Below are 27,493 nucleotides of genomic sequence, written 5' to 3' on the forward strand. Positions count from 1 at the left end.
ATACGTAAAACAATGGGCTTATAGTAAATATCGACGAGAAACGACGACGACGGTGTCGCCGTTAGCTAATATCAACCCCATGTGGCGCATAACGATGATATTTTACGCCGCGACTAGGCGAAGCGTGCGCCCATAATACCACCGGGAATACAACTTCCTCCCGTAATATCTCCGATTTCATAATGCGCCGCGGCCTCTCGGTTTCCTGCTCTCTGAAATACGGCGATGCGCCGCTCCCGAGGACGTGAGTCATCGCGCGCGTGAAACGCGAATGCAAAGTGCTCCAGCTACCACCCCAGTCGCGCCAGAGATACGAGACAATCCGGAGATGAGATCGAATCCTTCGAGAGTACAATGAGAAGAGGAAAAAACAGTCAAGATCTAAAAAATAAAAGTTGTAAATACTTGTAACGATCATATCGGTAAGAAAAGTAAAAAATATCGGTGAGAGACGGTGGTTCACTAAGTTCACGGTAGTTCATTAAGTTCATGCAACAAATGTGCAAAACGGCGGCGAGATGCCCGTGCGATATGAGTAAAATGTTTGGATATATTTCGAATCCTTATCTTAATGAAGGATGCTTTCAGTTTTCTAAGAATAACCGCTCGAAGTTTCTAATGTCCTGAATACTATTGGTAATTATAAGCAAATACAAAGTCAGATTTCCAAGCGCGATCCTCCTAGCGGTGGTCATTTCTACTGCGAATTACTTTGCAGAAGCGTTTAATTAACTATTTTTTTCGATTACGTCTGATTCAGCGGAGCCTTGACAATGACGTGAGCGTCTGTTTCGCAGATTCAGCGTCACTGTCAAAGTTCCGCGATCCCATCTTCAAGCGTAAGCACGCGAAAGTTGCAGACGAATATCCGTTTCCTCGAGTAAATCTCGGTCTAGCGAAGAGTTCGCATGTTTTCGCGGCGGGCAAAAATAGCCGCGCGAGCGGATCGACAGCGGCCGGAGCTGATTTTATATCGTTCCCCCCGCGAGAGAGGAGAGCCTACGAGAGCCCGGCTGGAGATCGAATCTCCGCGATGATGCGATAACGAGATGAGGCGTGGGAGCGGAGTCGAGCTAATCTTTCGAGCAGCGCAGGCAGCTCTCATTCGAAGCGCGTGTCTCCTTCGCGGCCGTTCTTGTGCCATCAAGAGGGAAAGTTCCCTCTTGAGTGCCTCTGGTCGTGTGCCTTTCCTCGCGCGTCGCGTCGAACCGGAAAAGTGCGCGCGAGAAATAAATCGAGAACGTAATAGAACAAAGAGCGAAGCCGAAGCTGTTCATTGTGCCGTGCAAAACGGCAAAAACGACAGGCCGCAGTCAGTTATCCTTTCCCTCCCTCTCCGCCGCTCCTTTTCTCGAAGCGCAACCGAGAGTGCGTTTAGTGCTTTAATCAAATTATTAACCGGCGGCGTACCGGCGTGCTTTTCCCTCTCTCGTAAATTTTATTTTCGTTTCCCGTAGCGCGACCGTTGGATACTTTATTACAATGAAATCCGAACCTATTAAAGAGACTCGGAACAACCGGATGCTGACTGGCTAGATGGTTAAATGAATCGATCGACGGCCCGTGCTAACTGCCTCGGCAACCAATAATAATTACTCCTTTCTCTGTGCGCCGACTATGTACATACACGTACATACACACCATGTACACTATAATTCATTTTCTTTCTTGATATGTGAAATCGGCGCGTATTTCGCGTCGCGTCGTGCTCCACTGTCGGGCTGAATTGCCATAACGCGGCTGAACTATGGACAAGAGATGTGCATATGTAATTGTATGACACGTGTATCGCGCGTATAGTCTGTGTTTGCACGAAACCCGCTGAAGAAACGGTCGTTTGTAGCCTACGGTAGTCTCGGTAACGAGAAGTCGACGATCGTCAATACACACAGGCACATGTAAATGGCCGCGATAGCGGCGTACGTACGATCGCTGCGCAACGTCAAAGAGAGATATGAACGGACGTGAACGTGGATAATTACGCAACGAGTACTCAAGCGCACAATGAAATATCATGTCATCGCGAACATTACGAAATGCGCTTCTGCGAGAAGCACTTAACTCGTGATTGGCGATGGTGCATCCGTAGCGATCGCGTGCAATTCATTAACGTTACGCGGAATAAATATGAAGTGGGAAAAAATTAGAGAAAATTAAAAAAGACTCAGATGTCGCTGAACAGTCCTCCAAATATTTCATTGGATAATGCGTTGCATTCCTTCATTGCGTTGCGAAATTCGTATTTCAACTTATTCAATGTACCGCTGCCTTCATCGTCACGCAATGATCTAAGATATGCGAAACTAGAAGGCGCATTCCATCGCAATATATGATATAGTCATCAATTATGGACCGCGATACGAAACGAGCGGCGCTGCTGCGAGAGAGAGAGAGAGAGAGAGAGAGAGAGAGAGAGAGAGAAAGAGAGAGAAGCGCGTAAAATAATAAATAATCTCTATTACACGCGAGTACCATAAATCAATGCCTATCTGGACTGACGTATGATATGCGATTCCGGGTGCACTCCGCCGCGGGAATACATCCCCGAGCGATCCTCGGAGGCGCCTCTACGCGAGGGAACGTCTTTGACACAGTGCGCCGAATCGCAAAAGCGCGCGATTAATCTTCGTAACCCTCTCGCGTTACCGCGAAGGCGAAGCGTTCTCGCGCGATATCGGCAACAATGTTAATTAGTCCGCGGGATAATTTATATCCCGACACTTCATCGCCATCCGGGAGCGATGCGGATTACTGTAGAGGAAAGGGAGGAGGGAGCGGACGCTCCGGACGCGGACGTAAATCACAAGCGAGATGCGATGTATGGAGGAAACCTGGCTCCTCTCGTCTCGCTCGAGAGCATCGCCGGTTAAATATTGAATGAAGATCCCCGTCCACACGCACGTGTATGTGTGGATACGTATACGTATATGTGTATGTGTATATGTACGTGTGCGCGCGTCGGACACGACCGGCATGTTAGACGGTCTCGGCCTCCTGGTCGGTGTTGCCGGTCAACGAAGCATACCATAGCGATAGCATCCACTTTATTACGGCGATCGTAAGCATGGACGACGTATTTATCGGCCAGTGATTCGCACCATTTACCTACTACAACCAAGCTCTCGCGCGATGAAAATTACAAGCTAATCTGGACCTGTAAGTCAACGTATGTGCGAGGAATGTGTGTATCCCTCGAAATAACATGTTGATTATCGTCGATAAAACGCAATTATTTATTATGTTTTAAAGCTTCATCTTCCGTAGCTTCTGTTCTGTGCTTAAATTAACTACGATGAATTACAACCTTTCTTGAATCGTTTCATAAATTTACACGATGCACAGCCTGGCGATCAGCAGTATATTGATGAGAATCGGCCGTATTACTTATGTTACTTCGATGCTTTTTTTGTCGAATAACTGCAGTTAATCAATTAATTATCAATAAAGACCAAATCTCGCACAAAGATTGGCAGTGACAAGCAACCGCGACCTGTTTCAACTGCATTACTTGCTATGCTTAGTTCCTGGGCTGACTATTCTTGTCGTGACGCTATAATGCCATTTACTGCAGCATAGCGTGCAGCAAAAGGGAGACGTTGACAATTCCAAATGGCCATCAAGCCGCAGTCTCTATCGTCCTTCCGCCAGTGTTATGCATTTCCACTGTTGCTGACAACGGTTAATCGATAGATCGATAATACACAAAACCCAACATCATTCAATAACAAAAATAACAAAATTTTGTATTATCGAAAAATAAAAATTAATTAATGTGAAAAGATATGTAAAGTGTCTTTTAATTTTTTTTTAACATTTTATCACAATGAAATAATTATAAGGTTATAAAATTATTTTTAATTTCTAAATAAATGTGTGCTAGAAAGTGACATAAAACCTTGCTTATAAATGTTAATTTATTCCCATCACACATTTATTATTATATATTATATTATTATATAACTTTAATTATATATTTTTTTAAACAAAGACATTTTTTAATTTTTCATGATACGATACAATAGCACGTAGAAAAGATTTTTAAAAATATTTGCTATTTCTTTGTCGAAGCTATAAGAAGAAAATGGACTGTTACAGGACGTACGTGCCTTGTGATTTAACTGAATGCAATGCGTGACCGAAGGACAAGGTCCATGAAACGTTATTATTTGAGGGAGAAAGAGTGTTTTGCTACGTGGTTGGAGTCCCCCGTGGCTGCTGCGCGTCTGAGAGCAAGGGTGGAAACTGTGGAGCGCACGCGAGGGTTGCGATCGATGTTAGCCCCACCCCGATGCAATCTCACGGAAAACGGAAGCAGTGTCGTTGATCCGCTTGCATCAAGCTAGACGAATCGGCGACGATGCTTGAGGCTGCAGCGAGCGGAAGACTGCGCTTTTCATCAAGGATCAACCCACAATCATAACTATATATCCTAATTATATATCCGATTGATATATACTACATTGTAATATATAATTATTAGGCAAAGTGAATGAGATGTTGGCAATATTTTTCAATAGCCTGATTTATGAGAGTATAATAATTATCAGTAATTTTATTCATTCACGTTTATTTATGATATCGTCACGTTAATATCTAAATACGCTAAAATACAGAACATAGACAGTAATGATTGCGAGCTCTATTGTACGGGCTCAAAACTTGTAAGTAATATTTTATCATAATCTACGTTTCTTCTCCGAGTCCAAGTACTGCTATTTGTTCTCATAAATGCGAGCGTGGGCGTAGACCGTAAAAAATATATTGACAATACCATCAGACTGGCATGCCACTCCATGTGTTTACTGAGGTCCATAAAACCGTCGAATTCCATCGAAACCCGAGAAGCTAAATAAAAATTAGGAGCGTTTAGCTTCCTCGATTTGAGAGTCGTTACATCCATGTATTCTCTCGTAATTGCGACATTTTTTAAATTACCATTTATATTACTTTCGATCAATATAGTCGCGTGTCACAAAACATGTCGCAATTACCAACGGATTAATAATTTTATTAATGGCAATTAAAATACCATCAAAAATAAAATCTCTTATTTCACAAATCAACTTTATCAACCTTATTCTCTCGAATGTGCATTAATAATTGGTCTCTCATATAAAAATATATAAATAAAAATATTTTCATACATTAGGCTTCAATTAAATGATATAGTTAATAATAGTTAGATAATTAATAGTTAGATAATTAATATTAAACTGTTATAATATATAATATGACGTATTATCTCGATTCATCAAAATTTTTAATATTACGGCGTTATAGATACACAGAATTAAACTTGATATGTAATATTGCCGATATGAACATAATTAAATTAATTAATCAATTTGAATTTTATTTTTTTGAATAATAGAAAAGACACGAAAGTGTGGTGCATCCTAATTATACAATTTCAAACTTAAATAGCTAACTGCGAACAGGATTATTGATTTTAAACTATATCGACCCTCCTTTCGCCCTCACCCCAGTGCCGGGCAATGAACGGTTCCGTTGGCCTACTTTAAGCATCACGTCACAACGTTTTTACATTCGCCAGCCGTCTCGTAATTTACACAATCAAAAAAAAAAAGGCAAATCCGTTCACATCGGCGTACGGTGCGAATCGATGTCGTCGTTACGATAGCCAACGTCCATTTCCATCAATTTCCGTCGCGCACCTCGAAGCGATATCGTGAAATTGCGATCTGGAATTTTCGCACGCGCCTAGTTATCCCAACTTGACCGACGCGAATGAACGTAGGCCAAGGTAAGCGAGCCAATTCCAATTTGTGGTAGATTGCGGGCGTGATAAGTTTTCCATTATCTCGCGCGCCGAGAATTCGCGCGCGAGAATTGCCGCAACGTGGACTGGCAGCCTATTGTATAGTGTTTCTCAGGTTTCGTAAAAGGCCATCTTCATCCCGAGCGCTATTGGAATGCGCGGCTCGAGTTTCTAGACTTCGGTCGGTCGGTCGCGATTTGAATATCGGAGTGTCATTAAATGGGATAACGAGAAAGACCTGCCCATTGCGGATACGAGCAAGGAGAGGCCTTATTCGCATTGTATCGTTCAATTTGCAGACATGCGAATAAGCTTTCCTCGTATTAAACGGCACAAATATCTATTCATCTCTATAGATATCGCGAGTGAATTAGACTAACGATTATTTTACGCGGTGATATATAAAAGTGCACAAAATCATCACGCTTGTCGATTTTGACGCTGCCACATTGACGACAGCGTGGGAAAGAAACGAGAAAAGTCCAGGGATCGCGAAACGCTCTTCCGCTCCTGTGATTCGCGAAAGAGGCCTGCGGAGAGACGCGAGATCGATTTATAGCCTGTAGTAACGGGCTGCCACTCCTCTGCAAAATGTCGTCGCAATCTCCAAGTTTGCTCTCCTGTCTCCACTTTCTCGTTCGTCCTGTTGGTCTTTCAATGTCTTTTTTTTTGAGGCATACGTCATTACCTCATCAATATCCATAAGAAGAAGGAAGAGTAAAAATACCGTCCGGCCAAACGTGACGATTACTTAATCGGCATGGTAAATACCAGATCACGAGATAAATCTGGCTAGAGATCAATTATGACGGAGGCTATCGTTAATTACGTCTCTCGGCGGTGGATACTCGTTCACGCGGAAAATTGCTCCACTTAAGAGATTGCGCGTACATTTTTATATCGATTGTTCGTTGGATTTGCCTCGTATTTTCCGAGCGATTGATATATGGGAGCGTAACTTTACGACATTAATAATCTTCGCGAGAGCACAACCGCCCGATTTCTATGGGTGATGTGTACAGATAACGCGCGTGGTAAATGTCGAGATTAGGATTTTCGCGGGAAAATCGCTTATGTTAATAGGGCCCCGGCGGTATTTCGCTGCTCGCTATTACGTGATTTCGTCGTGGAGTCAATTACACGGTTAAATTAGAGTCGGCGAGCAAATCATCGTACACTTGATACATTCAATGCAAATCGCCGGGCCGCGATCGTTTGAGCCGCGGGACGTGTAGATAATCCATTAATGCACGTATAAATGTCACTTCAGAACGCGCATAACTCATCCGGGTTAAAGTCTCACCGCCGAAGGCGAAAGTCCATATCGATAGCGATAAAGCGCGCCGATAGCGCGCAAACGTGGCGACAGACAATGTGGCGACGCAAGTTCGAGTCTAAGCGTTTACACTAACACTGTACGCCGCGAAATGCCTCGATCAGGTATACGGTAATTACCGGAGACACGAGAAAAGTCCGCGGGGACAGAAAGCCGAGCGCACTGATGCCTGAAATTTAACGCCGTCCACGGTAACGCCTTCTTTCTGTTATGCAAATCTCACACAAATGCGCTTGGGACCGCACACATTCAACTCGCGCAGGTAAGATCGAACGAAAAACGTATCTCTACGTACTAACACATTGAGTAAATATACTGAAAATCCTCTTAATCCGAGTGAATTGTGCCTAGATGACGACGCGTGTAATGCAATCGCTATCGGATTCTATCTTATCTGCAATCCACAGCGCGGTTATCCGACAAAACAATTATTAATTAGAAATTGCTTTAATGCTTTAATTGCTAATCTGTAAAATATGTATCAAAAGAATAATTTATAAATAATAATAGATCAAAATCTAAATAATAATAATGAAAGCCAAGATCTGAATTAAATCTTGGCTCTCATTATTATTATCTAAATTATCTGATCTATTATCACTTATAAATTATTTTTTTAATTATTATATCTGATTAGAATCTGTATGAAATCAATATCTTATTCCGAAATATTGATATTACAGGTAAAATTTTGACTTTTTTCTAACGTTTTTTTTTTTAAATTCGCAATGTTCCAAAAAATCTTAGAAATCTGATAATTTTTTAGAGATTTTTAGATTTCTTCATAATGTGATAATTCTTAATATTTAAAAGAATGCTTCTAGATTATTTTCGTTTAAAGAGATCTTGATTATTATTACAGCATTAACAAAGTATATCAGATATATTAATGCAATGTCATCGCGGACGCTTTGAAGAGAGCATTTCGGGCGCGGAAATGACGATGTGCATCTACCTAAGTGCAACGTAATTTCCTATCCGCATCGGCCTCCTTTGTAACAAATGGACAGCTCTCGTAAAGTACTTTCTATGTCTCTATTATTTGACATATAATCCATCGTGAAGATCAATGTTCGCTTATCCTCTATAGCTTATCGATTATCGAAGAAATTAAAGTGTTAACTAGCGGAAATAATCGTTAATCTTCCAATACAATTTGGGGCGTGGAAATAACTCTATTTCCTTGCCATACATAAAATTTTAAGTAACTTAAAGGCTGAATAGTATACCATGATGCTGCAGGAAGTTAACGGAATATCACGAGGTCAAGGATACTTAGCTCCGCACGTGTTTGTTAAAAATGAGAGATTAGCAGAAATTTTGAGAGACAATGAACATACTTTCCGAGTCAATGGGAATAAAAACGACGGAAACGAAACGCCGTATATTTGCGAGTAAGCGCGCAGCAGATTCTTAATAACGCTCAAAAAGGCTATTCTCCACGTTTCCGACTATCTCGCTCTCTCGGTGACTAATGGATCGCCATTATGGCAGCAGTCAATGTCTCTATTATTCCCAACTATACATCCATCTACATGCGAAAACGGGCAGCTCGTTGCTCACTATAATGTTCCTTACTAATCTTTCCACGGGTCAATAAGTCGCTTTTTATATGAGCGGTAATTTGTAATCGCAGCTTACTTACATTCGTTATGTTTTGGAATTTGACTAATAGCGCTTTTAACCTACAGGTACGTGAGCAGTTGTTCTTCAATGTAATTACTCGCAGCAAAAGAATGAGTAAATGTACATTGTCTTGTAGCAAAATACCCAATGCACATTTAGATAAAACATAGTAAACTGTTTTAAAAATATATAATAAGCTGATAAATATTTTTAATAAATAAATAAATTATAAATCGAAATTTTTCTAAAATGTTAATTTTTCTGATATGTTACATACATATTGTTATGACTTCAACGTAAATGCAATTTTTCGTTATATAAAAATTTTCATATTAGATATAATTTTTAAAATTAAATGATTTTTTTCTTATATTGCAATATAAACTCGCATAAAACTTTTACCTTTGATATCTCTCAAAAACAGTTAGCTCTAAATAAAAAATGACAAATAGTGCACAGGATTATCATTTAACTCCCATGAATCAAAGTGTTAAAAATTCCATTTCAAAACGTAATAAATGTGAATTCACGCGTTTAAAAATCCAGATATGTGATAAATGACTTTATTCGATTCACAAACAGCAGAAAGCAAACTCAAAAAAGAATCGCGAGAAACTGGGTCTAACAAACTACCTTTTTTCGGCGAAGCAGCTTCCAATCGAAATGATTCATCCTGTTCGGCTCGTTAGTCTCTTCGTATTCTCTTTCCTTGCCGCCTTCTCCGCCAATTCCGTTCCTTCACTCTCTTTTTAACATAAATGGACATAAATGGACAAAAACGAGCTTTACTTGATGCTCTTCGACTTATATCATAACATATGCATTTGGTATAATTAGGTTTCGTTTAGTTTCAACGGAATAAACGACAACGACGACGACGACGATAACAGCGACAACGTGGATGACGACATGGACGAAGGGCAGAACGAGACGGCTCGGACTTTGCATTCCCAGCACGGCATTCCGGCATCGCAACGAAACGGCCGTTCCGAGATCCTCATTGTTCTTGGGTGCGCGCTCGAGGATACGTGTCCTTGGCGTGGACAGCGGCATCCGCCCACTTTCGAACGCATGCACCGGGATAGCTCGAAACCGACCGAGAGCGCGGGAATCCGCTCGCGGACGAGAACCCGTCAAGGTCCCAAACGGGATTTCACGTTCTGAAAGACGAGAAACGCATCTGACAGGCAGACGGTTCCACGGTCCGTGAGGAGAGCACAGCAGGTTCGTAGATTCCAGATTCGCCTCGAGGAAGAGGGTCCCCGCCCCTCTCACGGATAATCACAAAACGCAGTCCCGTCCGTTACCAGAGTCGCATTAACAATTGTCTTTGCAACGATTGTCTTTGTATCTTGCGGGATCGCATCGATTGCGTTGATCGTCAAGATTCCCGAGGTATTTGGACGGCTCGCTGAAGGAGACGTCATTCTCGTCGGGGTAGCACACTTTACGTACGGCACACAATACACACGCACATTTGCACACACGTAAACACAAGCGCACACAGCGAAACCTGATTCTGGGACTGTCGCGGGATTACTTTGTAATTTTCAGGAAGATTTACATGGCACTTCGGGACGCCCGCGCCGACGGTAATCCGGCGATGGCCGAGAGAGCCGGGGCTCCACCTCACCGAGGTGGTATATATGTCCGTGAAATCCGCATACTCTCGAGTTAACACAACCACCTTCTCGCGCAAGTCATTCAAACACTTCACTCTTTCACGACTACACCCGCCCACTTGACTCAAAAACGAGTCAACGCCTCGCTTTGAGAAGACGTCGCGAAGATTCGGACCCGCCACGCTGTCATTCTTTCGGCCAACACGAAAAACGGTACTATCTACACGAATCGCGCGCGTCCCTTTCAGGGGGACAACTCGATAAATTTACTACCTGCAATCCCTGCGTTCTGCCGGAACGGAAAACTCTCGAGTCGAGGACCGTTCTCGCGAGATTAAGATGCTGTATCAAGAGACAAATTTATCCGATTCCGGGCCTCAGAACACAGTATGGTTTCCGCTGATTTTTCACCCTCTCAATCCTGTCTCAGTGAAGGAATATTCCGGACGCGCACAAACACTCGCTAGGATTCTATCGACTGACCCGGTTTCGCAAACGGCGCTGTTAAACGCGCACGTTTAAGCGGCGCGTCCGACGCGTCTCTCCCGCAGTGCATCGGATGCATCACTCGCAGCGGAATCGCGTACAGACGAGACCGAGGGTGATCGACATGGAGGACAAGGGTCGAGATGTATCTTAACGCGGAGGATGCAGGGCGGCGTACTGTCAAAATAGCCGTCAGGCGATTCCGCGGACGAGGATGAGAACGCCGGGAAATACGGGCATGCGTGATAACGCTTCCCTGTCGTCGTCGTCGTCGTCGTCGTCGTCGCCATCGCCGCCATCGCCACCGACGTCGACACGGGGATAATCGAACTCCCCCAGCGTTGACTCTCTCCCTGAATGAAAATAATGCGGCGTATATGCAAACGATCCAGCCAGACGAAAGCATTGCATTCTCGTTTTTTTTCGTGTGGCCGACCATATAGACCGTCGTAAAAATGGCGGACCACGAACGGCTCCAGCTTCGGTCCAGCGCGCCGAGCAGTCAGTATTGCCTAAGGCAACTCGACTATGACGCGAACGCAGCGCGAAAGAACAAAGAGTTTACGTTGCGTTAGTAACGTTGCAACATACGTACGCGATTAATAATAAGATTAAATGGTTTTCATCTCGGAATTATTATATCGCCAATATGACAATAACAAACAGTACTCGTGCGACGATTAACATCAGCAACCGATAAGACTGATGGGGTTTATGACTCACCACAGAGACGGTAGAGTTCTTAATATCGTGAATAAATCACAAACGCACGAGGCGAGGACCCGGTTCGGCCACATAGCGCAACGAGTCGCGTTTCATTAGTCGAATCCTTGTTCGGACTCGAGCCTTCGCGACTCGTCATCGCCGACTTGTCGCCGGTAATTGAATGCCTCTTTCATCGCGCGCTCGAATTGCCGTGTCACCGACATCGGACATCGATTCCATCGCCATGTCATATCTGCGTTTTCAGGATCGTGTTAACAATTACGAATCGGCACAACAAGCCGACGTCATTAAGGTCTAACCGACCGATTGACAGAAGCGCTAATTTTACATAAAACACACAATGACGAGTAGAAATTAATTTCCAGGCATATAAATGTCTTTGCTGGTAAATGAAAGAAAATTGAAAATCGACGGACTTAAAAATATTGGCGTTTTAACAAGCCATTTACGATGCTGTGCGAGTGGTAAGACAGATTCGCGTGTCTAATCGCGTTTCACAGATGATAGAGCGAATGAAATCTGTTATCCGAATGCGTTATTAAATGTAGAGTATCACATAGATGCACGAGTGAAAATTGACGGGTCTCGGATTGCATTCACTTAACGTAGTGAGAATGTGAGAATTAGGCCGCGCACGGAAGGAAAGTGCTAGAAATAAGTACCGCAACAAATTCGCGAGTAAAAGTGATACTTATTGCTACTTCCGTTACTCCATCAGGCAGTCTATTCACATGCGCATATATATATACAGAAATCGTAATTGATATAATTTCAATATTGAAAAGATAGAAAATTATTATATTCATTCGTGACGTACATATGATTTTTCTGTATCTGTAATGAATAAGAAAAATATTCTACTAGTAAGGCCAATTTTTAGATTTAACTATTTATGTATTACTGTATAATTTAATTATTTATAAAAAACTGCTCAACATAGAGATGCAATATAAAATGTGGGAAGGTGCAATATAAATGTGTTCTCGGATATAAAAAAAAAACAATATTTAATATATAAAAATATTTCAACAATCTGAAACTATTAGTCTACAAACGCTTCTCTCGATTTATCTGCATGTGTTCAGTAAAATAAAGCAAAAAGATAATACTAAAAGTGTTTCTTCATCTGGATATCTGTTGTATGTCGAAAAAAAAATATATAAATGCAATTGCCATGCAAACGTTTTATTAATGAGGAATATAAATAAAGAGTTTTAGCTTTCGCAATTCTATCTCATTTACATGTACATGAAGAAGATTTTGGTTTTTACTCTTATTCTTCTTATTATTCTTAAATTATGCATCTTGATTCTACTTTTCTTCAAGTTCATTGCACTGTCATTCAAAACATGTCTACATGAATGCGTATACAGTATATAAGTGCATGTAAGAATTCGCAATATATTGAGCTCGGGTCCGTGGGTTCGCTAAACCCAAATGACTGCGAACCAGTCATCCCTGCGGGAATTGCAATGCAACTGCAGTTGTAAGCAAGCTGGTGCCACCTGTTGGTTGGTGCTTGCACTCTAACACATCCTTCTCATGTTTGATCAACAATGCAGAGTTAACAAATACATCCGTCAAATAAATATTATAAAAAAAATAAATTTAATATTTTCGCGAATGATTTTGGGCAACACGAATTCAAGTTTCAGCAATCAATCATTAGAAGAATCTTTTTCAAACAACAATGGAAAATTTACGCGAGAAATACAATAACAAAAACCATCTCAAATTTCGTACATACACATGTCTTCAATATATTATTAGTATTTTTACAAATTGATCATTATATATATGTATATATATATTCTAAATACACTTTAAACATATTCATGAATCATATTCTGTTATATTACCCAAAATATCGCGAATTACTAAATTAGTATAAATATATCACAAAGTACTAAACTAGTATAAAAAAACTAAAGAATCTTAAATATTAAAATAAAAGTCTTAGAATCAATTATCCGATTATATAATCACATGAAAAATTAAAGTCATAATGTTGTCTTTAATTATTGCGTACATAACATTGCCTTTAATTTTTCATGTGATTATATAATCGGACATTCGTCATAATTATTGATTCTAAGATTTTTATTGACGCTAAGATTTAAGATTCTTTAACTTATTAATAATTTTAATACTATTTTATGATATTTTGAATAAAATGACAGAATATGATTCATGGATATGTTTAAAATGTTAGATGAATAAATACATATTCAATTTATAAAAATACTGATAATATATTGAAGATATTAAGATATGTGCATTTAGAAAATTTGAAATGATTTCTGTATCTCTCACATAAATTTCACTATTGTTTAAAAAAGACATTTTTTAATGACCAATAACATCGTTATATATTATAATTAATAAAAGTTAAAATAATATAAAAATTACAAATAAACATTTCTACTTTATTATTATTATTCATTGCAATTATTCCTCAATAAAAAAAGAGATAAACTTTCATTTTAAGATAATAATTAAATACTTCAATAACAAAAATAATAGATAGATTCTTAAAACCAATTTTCCTTTAAAACGATTTCGAAGAATGAGCAGGGATTACCGCTGAGTAACAATAGACGTTGCAGAATAAGCAATGAGATCATGCATACGAGATTACATATTGTGTAACGAATAATCTAGCACTGATATAGGTTGTGTTAATAACCAACTCTGTTTAAGCGGCGTACTCCGATCGCATCATTTAATAAATTAACGTTATCGCTTTACGTCAGAGTCGAGTGTTCGTGGGAAAGAATTTTTTTTTTCACGTATTCCACAGTATCGTAATCAGTTACGCAGGAGGTGAGAAACACTTGTCGTTCTCGAGCAATGTTAAGCTTACGAAAAAAATAAGAGCCTGTACGAGACACAACGAGGAAGCACACGCGTAACTATGCATTATTTATCGCCATTGCTCAGGAAGTTGTTAGACGGAGCTATGAAGCATTCGCGAGAGAGAGAGAGAGAGAGAGAGAGAGAGAGAGAGAGACCTGGTTTCTAACTAAGACGAAAAGAGCTTCTGCTCCGTAAAAAAAAAAAAGAACAGAAAAATATCCACAACACGGGCATAGTGATTGCGAGCCACGCGTATGCACTTTCAGCCGCCAGAAAATCTTCGAGTTCGATCGATCATTTCCCAACGACTGATATTGTTCGTATGAGCGGCTCCTTCCGGCACGACATTATCATTTATCAGGAAACGAGAATGGAGCCCTGTACTTTTGAATAATTATTACATCCCAGACCAAGCTTGCCCCGTGTGTATCGCTTTCACTCGTATTTCGCAGTTAGGCGAGGTCGGTTGTGCGTGTGATGATTGATCGCTACTAAATTCGTACTTGTTGCACATCGGTAGGCTGACCGATAATAATTACAAAGCGCTCTACCGTTACCCTAGATTTAATTAAAACCGTTAAAAAAAACGCGCGAGAATTACAGCCATTGTCATCTGTTTTCAATCCTGCAGTGTTCTCATATTTAATAGAGTAGAAAGAATAAAGGAAAAGAATCAAAAGAAAAAAATTTTTTAATAATTTTCTACGTCATTTGATATTTCAATTATTTTTAATCACGTACATGATAAAAAAAAGTTGGCATTTTTTATTTATATATGTTATTTTGTCTAAAAATTGAATAAAGGATATTTTAAAAAATATCACTTGGTATTAACAAGTGACAAGAAGTGAAAGAAGGAAATTCAACATCCTTTCGCTCGCAAATTCGAGGTCGTTTAATGAATTTCACGGATGCTTATCGAATGTCATATCGCACGAAAGGTCCCACGTTCTCGTCGCGACAAAATCTATTGTGAGGAAATTATAATACGTACGTATCACTGAGACGGCGATGTTAACGCGCGTGTTTCCTATGCAAACGAGACATGCGACCGAGACGTACGTCGTCGCGATAAGCGTCGCTCGCGACGCGATATGCGTTTTTCGGTCGCGAGAAGTCAACCCAACATCATTAACGGTACGCCGCGAAATACCGTAATTAAGATTGAATGAGGAGCCGCGCGTATCGCTTTTCATGTCTACTACTAACGCGAAATTGAATCGCGAGGCGTGCGTCTTCGCACGCCGCTGGCGATCCATAAGGATATTCGGGAAAAGATAATTATCGCGTAAAGAACCGTGTTCATTCCGGAATACATATGTACATACATGTATATATACATACATACATAGAAAAGTATGCGTGCGGCAACACGGCGCGGAATAAAACATCGCCGCGGTCGCACAATTTTAATGAAAAATGTGTGAGCTTTCTTGAAAAACACGATAGTCAGTCACTTCCTCATTCCTGCATTCCTTAGAAATCCTCAGCAGAATTCTACATATACTCGCCGCAAAAATTTCGAAATTATCAAATCTTTTAATATAATCTCGTTGATGTTTTTAATGTTTTTTTATTTATCCCGCATTTGTCGTGAAGTAGCATGCATTATTTCGGGATGTGTGTGACTTCAAGTTGTAAATTTATCAACATCTTGATTCGTTATCTTTTGATCTCTATTATTAAGATCAGAAAGTGTAACGGTTATGAGAAGACAGAGAAGATGATTATTCCAATTTAAGCGTTCGTTACATTTAATATTTTATTTCACCAATTTCGTATCTCGCCGTAATTAATCAATTTTTTTTAATGTGAGAAATATGTGTGTGATCTGACAGTATAATGAATCGTGTGAATGCGTACAATATATTGGGTCATGTTTTCAGTTACATTACCAAATACAGTGATCTTGCAAATTGATATTAACTACGCATCTGCTCATCGCCGTTATTGACCTCCGTTATATAATTATTTATTAATCACGCGTAATTAATAAATTACGAGAATTTCAAAACGATGATTACTCATCTCTATCTCTGTAGAATTGTTAATTATCCTTTCACACATAAAATTGATACACATATCTTGTAGAAACAAAATTATGTATATCATAAAAAGTTTATACATATATAAATTAATTTTATCTTCATATATTTAATAGAATATATTTAGCTAAAAATAAATTTATAATACCAGTAAAGATGTTAAACAAAATCAAAAGTAAGATTTTATCAAAAATAAATAGAATTTTAAATTTGTCTCACAAACATATGCATGCCACGCGTATACCTCCATTTACTCGTTATCCATATCGCTTACCTCTTTTTGTAAACTCTACTTCTCTTTCTATAATGCTATGAATTTAAGACAATGGCCATTCCCGTCGTGAAATTACCCTCGATTAAGGTTTTTACGTACTATTCCGAAATTGGCACGTCGGAATTTCCGTTGAGAAGGATTTCTCTCGGAAGGTTGTCATACGTGCGTTAAAACGATGCGAAACGAGTGAGCGCGCTTGCGGTGTACTTAGAAAATGATTTCCACCGTAATTAGGGCACGGAATTCTAAATCGCTTTACTTGGAACACGCTAGATCCGTCCGGATAGAAGCACTTTCACGTTTTTGCTCAAACTGAACAGCACTCAGAAAAAGCCATATGAATCTTCATGTCTAGAAACCCGTGACGCTTCGACATGAGTATAATGGCCGTAGTGGCATTAAATTCGCGAAGACACTCGACTATATCATCGATTCACATGTCGAATCATGAATCCTAATGTCTGAAATTTCTTCCTTATCGAACTCAAAACATAACATAATAATTTACTCGAAATACATTATACATTATTGAATAATGTAAAAATTGAGAACAATGTTCCAATTTTAAAAAAATTTAAGATATAAATATTAAATCATTATTTGAATATATATATAAAAAAAAGAATAGAAAAATATTACAAAACAAGAAATTAAGAATTGTTATTAAATTTCCGGATGAATGTAATCAATCATTATAATCAAATATAATCAAATTTAATCGACATATGTCATATGACTGACAAAAACTTAGATATACTGATATAAATATAAAAACGGAAAAAAATTTCGATCGCATAACAATGCATTTAGCATTTCTAAAAACAAATCAAAACATTGGCAGTTTTCTTTTTAAAATAATTTCGTTTTTGCAATTTCATCTTCACTGGATTTGTCACATCTTAATATCTATATAACAATAAAGTATTTAATCGGACAATATTTAATTGAGTTAACGAACCGTAACACAATAAGTTTCTTGAAAATCTTGAAAATTCGTTTTTAATTTGACGAGCTATAATTCTGAGACGTCATTTTTTAAATGAATGAAATTTGCATATTCCTTTCATCACACGAACGAAGATAGCACTCAAACCGTATGGAATCGTGCACGTTCATTCCGTAATTAACGGCGAAAGTGAATGAAATTCTATGCGGTGCATTATAATGTAAACTAGAAATCTTTCGAACTATGAACTAATACAACAAATATTTATACGATAAACGATAATAGATACACCAATTAAAGACCAATTAAACTAAGAATTTACAAACTTTGTACAATAAATAAACACATATTTTATTTCAAAATAAAATAATATAGATCGTGCAATTTTTATAAAATAAGAGAAATTTACTGAAAACTAAGGATTCAAAATATATCTGATTATGTTTTCTTAAATGATAAATAATTTCTATAATCATCAATATCTGTTTAAGCTAAATTTATCTATTTCATTAGATAGCAAAAAAATAAAAAGAAACAATAATAAAAAAAAAAATAAAAAAACAGTTACCACATATTACACTTTATAAGACAAATTCCGATTCAGTAAATTGAATATCGAAATAGATCAACTATGTGTCGAGATGTAATGTCACGGAATGTGCTTCTTCGAGAAAAGAGCCGATAAAAGCGGGATACACCGTTTACATCGCTGATTTCAGCCTGGACCAAAGAAAGAAAGAGCGCAAAAAATGAAATTTAAAAGGCACAGGTAAAGCGAGAGAGAAAGAGAGGATAGCCATGGTTGTATTTATCACTCGGAGATCCCGAAAATTGCATAATGCGAAACGCGAGAGAGAGAGAGAGAGAGAGAGAGAGAGAGAGAGACAGCATCTAACAAGTGAAACAAAGCTCGCATTCCACGAGACACATCTCTGTTTGTACTAATAAAATCTGTTTTATATATATTTATATATATATATATATATATATATATATATATATATATTCCCATTGGATAGAAAAGTTGTATTTAAATTAATTTACAATCCCGACAAATATTAATATAATCATAATAATATTAAATTTTTCTGATAATTGTAAGTTGATATCAACTTTTGATAAAATCTTTTTATTTTCATAAGATTCTTTTCGCATTTTATTACAAGTCGACGTCAGTCCTTTTTAATTTTTTGTAAAACTAATAAAATCTTTATTTTACGTTTGTTTACTGATATAGGTATTTATTATTTAGATAAATAAACTAGATTTTTTTGTATAGAAAATAATAAAAGATCGCGTGAACTTGGTCGATATTTACACATTTGAAAGCGTGTCTCTTTTCGACTTTGTCAAGTAGTATTTTCGAACATATTTTCATAATATAGCCAGAATCTGATTAGTAATACTCGATGTAATCGTGTGGATACAATAATTAAGCTGACAGTGATTTAATATCTAAATACTGTAACATAACTTTTTTATATTAAAATACAAAATTTTTTGTGATGGTTCTCGATGGACAAATATTGAATTTCATTTAATTAGTTATAAAAAAGGTATTGATAACATCGCATTCGATAGCATCGTGTATTGATAACATCGTAATTGTTAAATTTCTAAAAAAGCTTCTTATAATATTAGTGTTATTTTACATAAAATAAAACTAATATTACAAGATTTTAAAGTCGTACTATGAAATTTTTAAGCTGTTTACTTATAATGAATCAAAATTTATATTAAAATCTGATATTTTCATTATATTGTTATGTAATTATTACTAAAATATTTATAATAATTGTTCAAAACTTCGGTATGTGAATAATTGATTTAGCATTCTTGAATTCAAATAATATTTGCATTTATTTATTAAATATTTGATTTTTCAGATTTGCGTATTCAAGTCTCTTTTGTTGAAATAAGTGAAATAAAAATGTATATGATCGATTCAAATAGGGATCACATAAATCTGTATAGAAGGATGAAAGACGATATCTTAACATCCATGTATTCTATTGAAATATTTGATCACGAATATAATTGTACTGTAGTAAAATGCAAATTTTGTAATATATGTATTTACGGTAAAACTCGATGGGAAGAAATAAAATCCCACTTAATTGATCATAAAAAGGGTACTGATAATACCACATCGATGGAATTCCGATACAAGTTTATATACCGTCATATGTGTACGCAGAATGAAAATCATAATTTAGTATGCAAATACTGCAATCAAATAATGTCGCATAAAACTATTAAATATTTAGAAAAGCATTTATCCATGCATCCAAGAATAATAATAGACATACGCAATGAAATTAAACAAAGTTGGATTGGGAAATATTTCATTTCCGACAATTCAACCCAATTTAATATGACAAAATGTACTATTTGCGATCATCCTCTTAGCATATCTCTAGGAATGCATGGATTACAACACCACTTATATTATTTTCATACTATGTGTAAAAATATAACAGCTAACACATGTACGGAAAAAAATAATTTGGATCTAATGTTACAACAATATCTACCTGAAGGTAATGAAAGTATAAGTTATCAATAGGCTGCTATAGACTTGTGTGTCACAAAAAGTGAAGAACAAAAAGCTAAACAATTATCAATATCTCTTCTTAAATCGCTTATGTTCACTTTCATATATATCAATACATAAAAAGTTACATGTCTAACACTTATTTATATCAAAAGATTTCGAAAATTTATGTTCAATATTAAACAAATATGCGTTATATATGTCGTAGAATAGTTAAATTACATAAACATTTTTATTTTATTACTCAAAATCTTTATATTTGCTATTTTCAAATTATAATAATTTATTATTTTCAATATTTAGTTATTGACAAAACATCTCATGCAATTGATAAATCTAATAGTCAAATTTAAATAATATTTGCATCTGAACATTTAATTTTTCAGATATTTACATATCCGAAAAATTAATTTCAATGTAATAATATAACTGAGTGCCTAATTAAATTTTATATTTATTACACTAATGTATTTATTTAATTATTTTGTATATAGGTATATTTTGTATGTATTTATTTACATATTTTGTATAGGTTTAACTAACGACGATCTAAACATGGATTATATTATGGATTCTGAAACGATACCAATGGTAGAAGATCTTTGTAATATGATATAAGCGACAATATGATAAAAGACATTCTTGACAAGCTAGATTCATTTTGCGTTATTACTTAACATAAAATAATAATATAAAATAAATGTTAATTCTTTCAACACATAATTTATGAAACGCTTTGTTTATTATTAATAATAATAATATATTAGTCAAATTATTAACAAATATTTAAATTGTAATATTGATATATAGATTTTATATATTTCATGTAACATGTGTTTTAAAATTATGTTTGCGTGACATAATATTCAAATTATTCAGAATCATTGTTATTCTCTCACATGTATATATTTAGGTATATCAATTATTTCAATAATCTATATTATTATTTAAAGATATTATTTAAAGAACTTATAAAGAATTTATAATCTATGATTTTATTAACCAAACTGATTATATCAGTTGTAAGTATTTTGTGATTATAGTATGTGTGACATCACAAAATAGTAAAATATAACAAATGTTTCTAAGTCAAATTTATGCAATCTCTAAAAGGAATCTGGATAAATTAAAAAATTAATAATTTATTAAGATAAACTGATGTTAAAATCTGGATAATATTAATTGCTGTAATATTTTTTTGTCTTACGCAAAATTTTCGATACAATAATATAAAAAACATAATATTTTCAAAATTAAGTATAAAGTATAAATTCACATATTAACATCACATAAATTTTGTGCACTCAAAAATTTATATGTATTCATTAATATTATTTTAACATGCATTAATTAATTCTAATGTACAATGTAAATAAAAAAATCAATACATTATTTTTAATAATGTATTGATTTTATAATAATTAATAAATAATGATGATAAATAATAATTATTTTATAATTTTATAATTATAATAATTTACGTCTATATCCCCACAATCAATATCACAATCAAGTAATAAGAAATATTCAGAAAATTAAAAATTATATTAAATAAATTTTTATTTTTAAATGTCATCTTTTTTATCTTATTGTGAATGTGTTTTGTAATCGAAATTTTCAACTAGAAAACATAACAAAGTACAGCAATACAATCTGATTGAGACACTTCAAATTATATTCAATATATTAATATTTACATGTTAGGAAAGATTTGTATGTTTTCGCCAGTTTTCGATATCATCAAATCTTTTGTATAATTTTAATACTTACATGTATAGTCATACTGAATAAAATTTTAATTATTATATTTTCAATAGACAGATTTTTTGCAATTTTATATGGAACACCGCGTACCTTTTAGTCTTTTAAACACTCTATTAAAAACAAAAAGTTTTAATGCAGCGAGTAAAAATAGAAAATTTCGAAAAATTCTCGAGTGGAATACTCCTATACGTTTTCAACACGTCTAGCATCAGAGAAAGAGAGAGAAAGAGAGGGGGAGGAGAGAGAGAAAGAAAGAGAGAGAGAGAGAGAGAGAGACGAATGGTCCGTAGAAACGAGACGCGATGTGGTGCAGGTAGATTTATGGGTGGCAATGGCAAAGGGAATAGGAACGGGAAAGGGGATGGGAACACACTCGGAGGGGGCAATGGAGTCCAGTCGAGGAGAGAGATCGTGTTTGTGTCGCAGGTCAGCCGCGCGGTTCACGGTCACGGGGACCGACCGGCGGCCGGACTTGCCTAACGTAACCCGACTCGGGCAACCGCAAACTAAATTGCACCCTCGCGTCTCGCTTCCTTCGTCCTCTCCCAAACTCCACCATTCATACCTCCTTCCCTCCCGCTGACGAAGCGCCCCAGCGGATCCCCGAGCAATATTAAAATTTATTAAGTCGCTCTAATAAACGCGACGTAACGCGTCTGCTGGCTGACGATCACACGGTGGCTTCACCTCTTTTCACGTCGATTGATCGAGTGAGCGCAACGCAAATTCGGTCCTCACACATCGCGAAAATATATAATATATAACTTTACATCGTGTAGAATTATTTTGATGGTAAAAATTTTAAAGCAATATACATATTTTTTATATTAAATTCGAAGAACTTTTAGACTGCATATTTTCGTTTTGTTATATCGGAATTCTTAATAATTTTCGATTCAAGTACTGAACGAACTATCGTGCGCTTTGCATATTTATATTCACGATGAACCGTTTATACCATCGCTCTGTTAGCACGATCTTGTCAGGAGATTCAACAAAGATACTGTCAACGTTTAAGATACAATCTAAACAGTCGGCAATTACAGACTGCGCGAAGGCGTGTTTGTCGCGAGCCCATTGCGACACGGTGATGAAGTCATCCGCCGATTGCAAATAGGGGATTACACTCGCTTCTCTTACTTTCAATTATCTAACACTTCATATATCTTTCCACTATATATTTATGCAACGTACACAAAAGAGTATCTATTTAAAGCATATGCCACAATAAACTTAAATTTGTAACATCAAGATTTTATTAATCAAGATTTTATTGATGATTTAAAATTTCTCAGAAACATTTTATATGATTTAAGAATCATTGATTGAAGAATTAATGATACGTTGACAGGAGCAAAGGATAAGACGAACATATCTTTCACTACTGTTTACAACGCGCAGTTTCTTATTGAGAAACATAGCAAAAGATAAGTGACAGACGTGAGAAGTAATATCCGTGCAAAACGTGACTATTCATTATTTGTTTAATATTTTCTCTCTGCGAGATAAAATTTTATATTATTTTATTTTCATAGTGCAAAAATCTTAATCATTTCATCCAAGTAATTGGACGTACTACAAATTAAAGTGCAACATTTTGACCCCTCCTCCCTATCTATTGACTTTAGTTCTTTCTTTGCATGAAATTTATCGGCATAGGGTGTGTCTCATTAAACGTCGACCGGAATGGAATATTATTCGATCGATCAAACGTGTACGAAAGTCAACGATATAACCGTGTTAAAACAATGAGGAACAGACGGAAAAAAACAACCAGATGCACGATAAAAATACTATCGTTATCAACGCGATGGCCAAAAAAATAGCAGAACATTTGCATGAATTACAAAGTTAAATGCAAATATATGTACTATTGTTGTTCAACATAATGTATTAATTTTTACATAAATTAATTTTAATGCATTATTTTTTCTATGTATCAATTAACATTTTCACCAATTATTATTGTAATGTTTTAATCTTTAATCTTTAATTAATAATGTGCAATTTCTAATCACGGAATGATTATCTGATGAAAAAAATGCTTTTTCTAGTTAAACTTATAATTGAAGTTTCTAGTTAAAACGTATAATTAAGAAAAAAAACTATAAATACAAAAAAACTTAAATGGCCAAATGTATTTTACAATTTTAAAATGTTCAAAGAGAACAAAGATTGAAGATATAATAGAATATAAACCAATTAAAAGTACAATCAGAAATTACTACAAAATAGAGAGTTTAACGGTAGTACTAACTTTCACCATAATAACCGAAATTTGCAAACAAAACTAATGAATAATAAGAGCGCAAAGAAAGGCTATTCGTTTTAAACACCGTTATTGTTTCAATCAATTAGAAATTTTATAAATATAACGATCATCGCGACTGTTGTGCATTACTCGCTTTACGAGTGCTTTCCATTTTTGTTATTTTAATCACAAATTATATGTATGGTTTTCAAGTATCTATTTATCTGGAGTGATTATCGGCCGCGCACTTTTACGAAGGTCAGTATATCGTGGAGTGATGCAATTAGAATGCAACTGCAACTAATATGAATGTGGTATTAATAATTGGATAATTATGAGTCAACCGCGTCGTTGCACCTTTCCCAATTTTTTTACCGTTATCAACATAGACACGATTTATCGCAGTCGCCCGAATGACAGTGCTTTTCAATCCACTGAAAATATAAAGTCTTTGTCGTGAAGTAAAAAAAAAATTTATGTACTTACTCCACGAATTCATCTTGTTTTTTGGTTCTTTATTGTTTCTTTCGATTCGTAATCCAAATTATAATCTAAATCCAGATAAAGTACGATTACCAATTGATAAAAATACGAAATAACTATATGAAAATTGTTATATTCTTGAATATCAATAATCAATTAAATGTAATGATACCTTAAGAGAAAAGATAACTTTTAAATAATTTAGCATTGTTCACTAAAAAATTGTATGCTAGGCATCTACTCTGCGATACATTATACGTTACAATTTGCATAAAACTAGAGCATTAAATTTTCACCAATCGATTCGGTAACAGATATGCGAAGTTATGTACTTTGCGATAAAATAATGAAACGGACGTTTCCGAGAATCACCCATAATAAGCAAGAGAAATTTTTCTGACGTTTTAATTTATCCGCGAGTGAATTAAGAACGTGAGAAATAAATAAAATTCAAGCATGTATCCCAGTTGCGGAAGGGACTGCTAACGACGATAATTATCGATTGAAAGCGAGTTTCCACCAGACATCGAGCAACGCCTAATTGCATAATCCGTATGATCGCTGCCGCCATCGCACCGCGATTATCCGGACAGAGCTCGGCCGTAAAAATCTCAACCTTGACGCAGCGAAGATGCGCGTTCGCACACGCAGCATCTCGCGTTCATCTCGCGTCATTCGTATTTGCATCCGCGCTGCAACCGGTCGGATCACAGTAACTCCAAAAATTACGCATTTCCAAGATCTCTTCAGAACGAAGCAATAAAAGAATGAAGAAATGAAAATCTTAAAAAAGATGTAAAAAACAGAAATTAAATAGAAAAAAATTAAATGTTTAATTATTAACTATTTAAATAAATCGATAATCTCCTTGAAATTAATTAACTTTGCTAAAACTATTTATTTTAATTAATATTAATGATTAATTACCATTAATTATAAAACATTGAAGACTGCGGATTTTTAATCGTATATTCTATTCTCGTATTTCTCGAACGAAACGCGGTTTGTAAATAGCGTCTTTTTTTTGAGGGTTTTGTAACGATGAGCATATTTACATAATCATGGGCTTCTCTGATATACACATCCATTTATATTTATCTCCTGAAGAATAATAGTTACAGCCGAAATAAAAGTTGATAAGCGCAAAGACCATCTATCTCTCTGTAACAAATTTGTGCTTCGTTGCGTGCCTATTCGAGCCGCGTTCGTAGCGTTATTATTATTCATTCTTTTAAGCCCATTTATTTCAGGTTTGCAGAGAGTGCTTATTACGCTTCCCCCCGCAATTAAAGGGTTATAATCTACGATGTCGAGCGCTTGAAAATTCAGCGCCGTGGGCTCGGAAGAGAGTCCAGTCCGATATCACGCGTACAATGGACTGCTCGTCATGCGCGTGCACTTTCTACGCATTTTCAATATTTAAAGAGAAACAAACGCGGCGAGAATTTCGCTGAGGGGAAAGAAAGAGCGAAAGAGAGTGCGAAGGCATGCGGAAGATATATATATAATATATAATATGAGCAAGCGCTACTCACCGGTAGATTCCTGATGCCCAGCCGCACCTTGGAGTACTTCTTCATAAACACCCGCCAGAGCACATAAGCCATGGCGATGATGATGACAGCGACGATTATGATGATAACGATGACGATAATCCCGCCGTCGATAATCGACGCCGTTGTCTCGGACGATAATCTCACCGTCTTCGAAATCGACGATCTTTCCCCTTCCAAGTAAAACCGACGTCAAAGACAACCTTCGTCACACCACTCGCGACCTGTTCGACTGTCAAAAGTCCACAGCATCATGGATGGATCACGATACGACCACGCAAATGGACTGTCGCAAACAGCGATCAACCTCGGTGGATCGTCCTTTTTTAAAAAAAATCTTTTTTTTTAATTTTTTTTAAATATCCTCCGGATGGAGGGTATTTAACCTTCAATCTGAACTTTAAATTACACGACACGGAGCTACTCCTTCTGAAAATTATTGCTTTAAGACGGATCGTCCTTTGGGATTACGTCACGATCTACGATTACATCGAGTCGCGAGCACGACGCGTATCGCGCTCGATCGCGAAAGAACGAATGAGGAGATTAGCTTGACGATAATTAATGCACACGCCGGCGACGCGCCACGCTTCGAACTCACCGGACGGAATCGACGAGCGTCGTCGTATGCACGCTGTTACGAGTCACAAGTTACGCGCGATGACCTCCGTTCGCGTCACGCATCGTCGCGCGGCCTTTTGAATCGCACGGATCGCGCGTCATCGACAGCGAACTTCGCGCGGCTGGACGCGGCCGGCAACAAACTCACGCGCCGGCATTTCGAAGCTCACTTCGCTCTCGTACCAACCTTCACCGCGCTATCAATAGCGCTCGCGAGCAATTCGCAAGGTCACGTGCCTCGCGATACGAAACAATACGCGGAATGAAAACAAAAAAAATAGTACACAAATACAAAAATGATGAACGACGCTTTCCATACGCGATCGAATGTCCGAGTCTTTCTATGAGCGAATAAAATATAAAATTCATTCGTTTAAACAGGACCTTTTATCTTCTTGCTGTTTCACGTGACTCACACGCGATCACAGTAGCCGATCGATATCCGAGAAAGCGTTCGTTTCTGAATGAAAAACAACTTGAATGAAGACAACTCCGCGTGTCTCGCGTAATCCAACGTGCGCGCGTCGAAAAAGTCCATACAATTTATCCACGTAACACACACGCATACCAT

The 27,493-nt window shown here is 36.7% G+C and overlaps 1 protein-coding gene and 1 long non-coding RNA gene across 3 annotated transcripts in view; one reads left to right on the forward strand and one right to left on the reverse strand.

Annotated features, from left to right (window-relative positions):
- LOC105422275 (uncharacterized) overlaps positions 1–26,597 on the reverse strand; it is a 284,608-nt gene extending 258,011 nt beyond the window's left edge. The window contains exon 1 of one of the 2 annotated variants that reach the window (XM_089076728.1): positions 26,284–26,597. In XM_089076728.1, coding sequence (XP_088932854.1) covers positions 26,284–26,355 — 72 coding nt within the window. In that variant the 5' untranslated portion in view covers positions 26,356–26,597. Of the gene's footprint in view, positions 1–9,374; positions 11,042–26,283 lie in introns of those variants that run through there. The other variant, XM_089076729.1, reaches the window with a different exon arrangement.
- Positions 19,095–21,358, forward strand: LOC148936745 (uncharacterized). The gene is made up of 3 exons (XR_016139288.1): positions 19,095–19,252; positions 19,583–20,236; positions 20,783–21,358. It is a non-coding gene; the product is annotated as an uncharacterized LOC148936745 (long non-coding RNA).
- Positions 26,598–27,493: the final 896 nt, after the last annotated feature.

This window comes from Pogonomyrmex barbatus, unplaced genomic scaffold (assembly GCF_055798465.1).
Source record: "Pogonomyrmex barbatus isolate J1 unplaced genomic scaffold, ASM5579846v1 scaffold2, whole genome shotgun sequence".
NCBI classification, from domain to species: domain Eukaryota; kingdom Metazoa; phylum Arthropoda; class Insecta; order Hymenoptera; family Formicidae; genus Pogonomyrmex; species Pogonomyrmex barbatus.